This window comes from Ahaetulla prasina, chromosome 3 (genome assembly GCF_028640845.1).
Source record: "Ahaetulla prasina isolate Xishuangbanna chromosome 3, ASM2864084v1, whole genome shotgun sequence".
NCBI classification, from domain to species: domain Eukaryota; kingdom Metazoa; phylum Chordata; class Lepidosauria; order Squamata; family Colubridae; genus Ahaetulla; species Ahaetulla prasina.
This window is the reverse complement of record NC_080541.1, coordinates 150,313,170-150,319,001: the sequence shown is the minus strand read 5'-3', so window position 1 is coordinate 150,319,001 and position 5,832 is coordinate 150,313,170. Positions and strand designations below refer to the sequence as shown.

The window sequence follows — 5,832 nt, the reverse complement described above, 5'->3', positions numbered from 1 at the left end:
TGATAAAAAGTGTAGAGAATTGCTTTGCGTTGCTAGATGCAATTCAACATTTTATTAGATCCTGCGCCTCCAAGACTTGAGCAGTAAAGGGATAATTCTCCATCAGTTTGGGCTGTGTTCTGTCCTTTAAATTTATTGCATCCCAAAGTATGTAAAAACAAGGGAAAGGATTTTTATCCTTTTGAAAATTGAAATTTGCTCTTTCAGTTTTGACTTCTTTATTCACAGAGAAACATACCAAGCATCCTCTTTCTGTTTTCAGGTTATTTGGAAATAGTGGCGCTTGCAGTGCTTGTGGGCAGTCAATTCCTGCTAGTGAGCTGGTTATGAGGGCACAAGGAAATGTCTATCATCTTAAGGTAAGAAAACGTTTCTTTCCGATGCTTTCCGTCCCTCCATGGAAAGTGCCATTTCTGCACTTAGATTTGTTTCAGAAGAAGATCAGCATCTCCTCTGAGTTCATCAGCCAGGATTGGTTGGTCGTAAATGGAAAAAGATTTCTAAGATGTACAAGTTGTCCCAGTGATTTGTGGAGCAACACTACATTTGAAAACGCTGCTGAATCCTAATAAGTGTCATATATTCTTTTATTTGGATTAATCTTTATATCTACACCTTTTGCTGCAACACAATGCAGAGTCTGTTTGGAGTTCTAACACCAAAGTTTACCTTTGCTTTTGTGTTCACTTAGTGCTTTACCTGTTCAACCTGCCGAAACCGCCTGGTCCCTGGAGACAGGTTTCACTACATCAATGGCAGTTTATTCTGTGAACATGATAGACCCACAGCTCTCATCAATGGCCATTTGAATTCACTTCAGAGCAATCCACTACTGCCAGACCAGAAGGTAACTTTTCAACAATTGCTAATAGGCCTCATTTAAGCTAAATAACAAGTAATGCCTTTTCAAACAATATTGTGTATATATTATTTCAAACAGTGTCCCATGACTGAAAGTAGCTAATGGGATGCATGTCTAAACATGAAGGTGTTTTAAGTAGTACGGTGAATCTGGATCCAATTCGTATGAGGATTTTACAAACTTAGATGTAAACTTCTTAAGTGCTTCTTGGATTATTAAGCTAAAGTGATCTATGAAAACAGTGCAGTAGCATTTGAAATCTAGTTGACCTGTGTTTGGTTTACCAGTTTGACCTGGGCAGATGATGGGGGAGAAGATGGTCTTCCATTTAGCTCCTTTTGATCATGTTGATTATGTGTTCCTTAATATCTGGTGCTGAAATTTAACATGTTTTTTCTCAAGTAAGTGGAATCAGAAACAATGATGATCAACAGTTCTATTATACCTTTTCTGGAACTGGACAGATTTTAGATCTATTTTAATCTCCCTAATAAGTCCCATAGCTATGCAAGTGAGTGCATTTTGATAACTGCAATGCCTAATTTATAATAATTACTGTCAACCTTCAGTTAAGGGACTGTTGATTCGCTGGTCCAGAAAACTCTGAATGCACAAGTCTTGCACATAATTTTATTCGCATCATATTTCATACTGATTATGTATTGATGACATTGATTCATTTACTCTTTACAGCGCCTCTTGCATGGATATTAAATCTTATTGACCACAGATGAATTTTAATTTCAAATTGGTGATGGATTTTTCCATCAGCTCTGATAGTATATTTGACTTTTTCATCATTAACCCAGGCAATCGCACAGTACTGAGTTATTACATTGAAACAAAGTGCACACTTCACTTGGTAATTTTTTATGGATTTACAATAGGAACTTCATTAATGTCTATTCTAAGGATAACAAAAAAAAAATAACATTTATCTGTTAGTAAGAATTTTGAAGATAAAAATTTAAACCCAACTCTTGGGGCAGTTTGTGAATTTTGCAGCAACCAAGAGAATATAAATGCTCTCTGTCTTTAGAGGGTAAATAATTCAGAAAAATTATCAGCTCTTCCCTGAATAGGTAGGACCTTGCTACAATTAATAGTTGTCATTTATTTTGTAGCTACCCTGCATGTCTTGTTCTTAAATAGGCCAGATGTCGTTAAGGACCCCATACGCATTATTTGGAAACAAATCTTTGAGTTTGATAGGAATAGTTTCAGAATAAACTGGTTTAAGGTTACTATTTCTCTTCGTAATGTTTGACTATCCGAGTGGTTTATAATCTGGATACAAACTGGTCTCCTGGCTTGTAAACAAATCCATTTTTAAAAGTAACCAAGGTCTTTTATATTTGTTTCTGGTTACTGTGAGCGTATTTGAACATGCTTGGTCATTCCTTTATACATTTTCCCTATGTTTTATGTGCTTCAGTAGTTATGATTAGAAGACAGAAATTGTCATACAGTACTAGCATTGCAAAGCTGAATCCATCTCCCATCCGGAACAGTTAAATAAAAGAAGGATATTAACTGTGTTGCTATAGTACATTAAAAGATTGGGGGAATGGGAGGCAGTGCATAAGGGCAGGAACATGTCATCTTTAGTGGGTAATCCTAGTCCAGACTAATAAATGATTTAACTAGTACAATTTTGTCACATAGCATTGGGTGAGGAGCATCAAGGATGTAAGGTTTTGGAAGCAAGTAGTTTGTTCCCCCATCTGTGCTGCATATTTTGGGAATAATATTCTGTACATTGCACAGAGGGAAGAATTGGATGCTTCAGTTGCAGTCAGTTACCCAGTAGGCACAATCAACTAATGCTTGAGGAGCCTAGACTGATTTACTCTGTTTATATGATTAGTATCTGTCTCTCTTCCTCATTCTTCTGTAGTGGAATCTTCATTGGGTCTTCTAGTAATCTAAAACGGAACAGCTGAATCTAACTGCTTCTCTACTGTGCTGTGAATACTGCCTAACTTCAGTATATTGCTTTAATATATACCAACAATCATTAGCATAGATCTGTTTAACGAAGGGTAGAGCAGAATATGTTTTTTAAATAAGTTAATCGCCTAAAGCCAGCCAAGCAATTTTTTAAAATTAGTGTAATAGAATTTAGCCCAATCAACTTATTCTGTCCTTAGTTAGTATAACTTCTATGCCATGGTCAGGAGTTCATATTGGCCCACTGAGTCAAATACCCTCAATGTTTCTATTTCCAAACAAAAATTCTCTGTCTTAAGAAATGAAGCAAAAATGTTCATCTCTATTGAACATATAGAATTTTCTTGAATCAGTTACTGACTTTTAAGCCATGCATTTAAGATTTGCCAGTCTTGCAGTTATCTATATTACGGAATGAGCAGTAATTACATCTGTGATCTGATCCATTATTTTAAACTACAAACTTAGCTTGTTGCCTGAGTTTTACGCAATAACATGCAGCTTAAAATAGAGCTTTCTAGAATATGTATCCTTTGTATTATACAAAGGATATTGGTGAAGGACGAGTCACTAAAAAATTTTAAGTATTAAAATACTTTTATATATATATATATATATTTTAAAAGTTAACTTTTAAAATATTATTTTGCCACCCACTGTAGATTTTTGGTCACATTTGCAGCTGAGGCACTTTCTCTAGGGCAAGTTATTTGGTTGTGTGTTATACTTGACTTCATCTCTTTTTTCCCAACTCCGCAGCCTGTTTTTTTTACAGGGTATAAGTTTTCCTTTCATTGGTGGTGACCAAAGCATTCCCTTTGATCCAGTTCCTATAGTTTTAAATAAAGTATGAGTTAGATTACGTTTTGCTATTCTTTCTCTTGCAGAGAAGCTTCTAGTTTACATATCATTCAACAATTCCCTTGTACTTACATAATTGGTATTGTCTGTGTCCATAGTAGAGGACACTTGATGCTCATTTATTAAATATGCTTGCTGGCTGCTCCCTAATCTTTGTTCTGGACAGACAAATTACCTTTCTCACACTGAGTATCAACGCTGGGGAATTAAACCTCCAAGCTTCCACCAGTTTAATTAGCTTGAAAGTGGGGGGTTGCAGTTACTAATAGACCTCAGGCTTTTAGTAACTTCAAGAAAGGGTAAAAAAAAACTTCTTAGGAAATTCAAAATGTCATTTAAAAACCATAAAAATCTAATATATTATTTCATTTTCATAATTGCAAACAGATTGCATTTGAAAACTGTCGATCGTTTCTACTTTATCTGTGGAAGTTAGATTTCTGTCGAGCTAGGCATTTTTAATTATCACAATTCATTAACACATCACAGTGGAGGCACATGTTTGACTTCGTATATTACAGAGTTTATGTAACATTAACTAACTAGCAGATGAGGAATCTTAAATGGAAGGAAAATATTCCAAAATGTCTATATTTAGTTTTGTGCTATGCAGCATGCTAACTACTGTTGCCTAGGGGAGGGTATCTTATATGCTTTGACAGAATTTTTTTCCTAATTTAGAAGATCACTTTACTTGGTTCTTCAAAGGAAAGGCATGTCATTTAATCCCAGTCCAAAGGAAATGCATCTTTTGTAAAAGAAATAAAAAGAGACTGTAGGATTTCTCACTCGAAGCATTTTTCCCCCTTTGGTGAAAGTATATCTTGCTGTCAAACTGCAGAAAATATTTTTTTGCGGTCTGTTTCTCCATTTGAACTCTTTAGGGACTTGGATGCGTATTACAGAAAACCTTTAATCGAGTCACAGTTGGAATCTAATTTAATAGAATAAGCGAATCGCGAGAAGACGAAAGCAGTCACGTTCAGCTCAAATCAAGCATTTTAGCTAAGATGCCCCTTTTTATTTCTTGCAGGTCTGCTAAAAGATCAGAGTACTGCAGAATGCGTGCCTTCATCTCAAACTTTGTTCATCACAGATGGATCCCATGTCTCCAGTAGACAAGTCACCTTTGTAGCTAGCATCAGTGCCAGCTCCATGCCATTGCACCTTCTTTACTCTTGATTGCCCTTCTCACATTTATCGGTGTATTAAAATGACTGAAAACGAACATTAAGAACTCCATGAATCTGGGCTAATGGGAGACTTAGAGAAAAATGGAGGGGAAAAAAAATCCACCGGAGGAGAGAACAACTTTGGGTGGGCAGGGTGGGGACAAACGACTAATGAAGCTAATCCAGATAAGCTTTCAAGTCTGCTTTCTACCCTCATTAACAATTAGCAGGGCACTGGTGAGAATTTGTACCCTGTGTTTTACCTTAACAGCATTCTCTTTGCTCTTTGTATAATTTACGTGTTGTAGGAAATGTTCAAAACTCAAACATGAGCTAATGGAAAGATGGGGCTCTTGTGATAATCTATCACAAATACTTTTATTGTATCTCTGTAAAATACAAATGTATGTATGCATGTAAGTGTGTTTTGTCCTAATGTTGCTACTTCCCATGACACAGAAAGAAAAAGGAAAAAAAAATCAAGCTCATAGCAGCAACTGTAGAATTTTCATCTACTCCTAATTCGCTGAATGAAGAAGAAAAATCTTTTATTTGTGATATTTTCAGAGACATTTGCTCTAGTATGGTGTATTTAAATAATAAAAAACTTAAAATGAAAGGAACCGTAATTGATTTTGGACTATAGTACAATGGGGCAAATTTTGTATCAAGGGATGAAGTCTGTCATAATAAGTTAATTTTTAAAACCTGGTTTTCCTGGTTCCCAGTAGCTCCATGGCAAAAAAAGGAATGCATTGAAATCTAAACAAAGAGATACTTTTAGCAGTGCTACCAAATTCAGAAGTGATGTCTAATGTATCAAGGATTTATTTGTATGACAGTAATGTTTAATGGCAGGTAGATTTAACTAAAGAATTTTGTGCTCCCTTCATTTAAGTCATTCAATTTTCATGAATGATAGTAAACGTAGTAAACTTCTATCCTAACATCATTAACTTGCTAACTCTAATAATTTTTATGTGAATT

At 35.4% G+C, this 5,832-nt stretch overlaps 1 protein-coding gene across 2 annotated transcripts in view; it reads left to right on the top strand.

Moving 5' to 3' along the window:
* Nucleotides 1-5,464, top strand: part of LMO4 (LIM domain only 4) — a 15,907-nt gene extending 10,443 nt beyond the window's left edge. For both annotated transcript variants that reach the window (XM_058176882.1, XM_058176883.1), the window contains exons 3-5: nt 263-359; nt 692-847; nt 4,707-5,464. In XM_058176882.1, the coding sequence (XP_058032865.1) occupies nt 263-359; nt 692-847; nt 4,707-4,715 (262 nt within the window). In that variant the 3' untranslated portion in view covers nt 4,716-5,464. The remainder of the gene's footprint in view (nt 1-262; nt 360-691; nt 848-4,706) is intronic.
* Nucleotides 5,465-5,832: the final 368 nt, after the last annotated feature.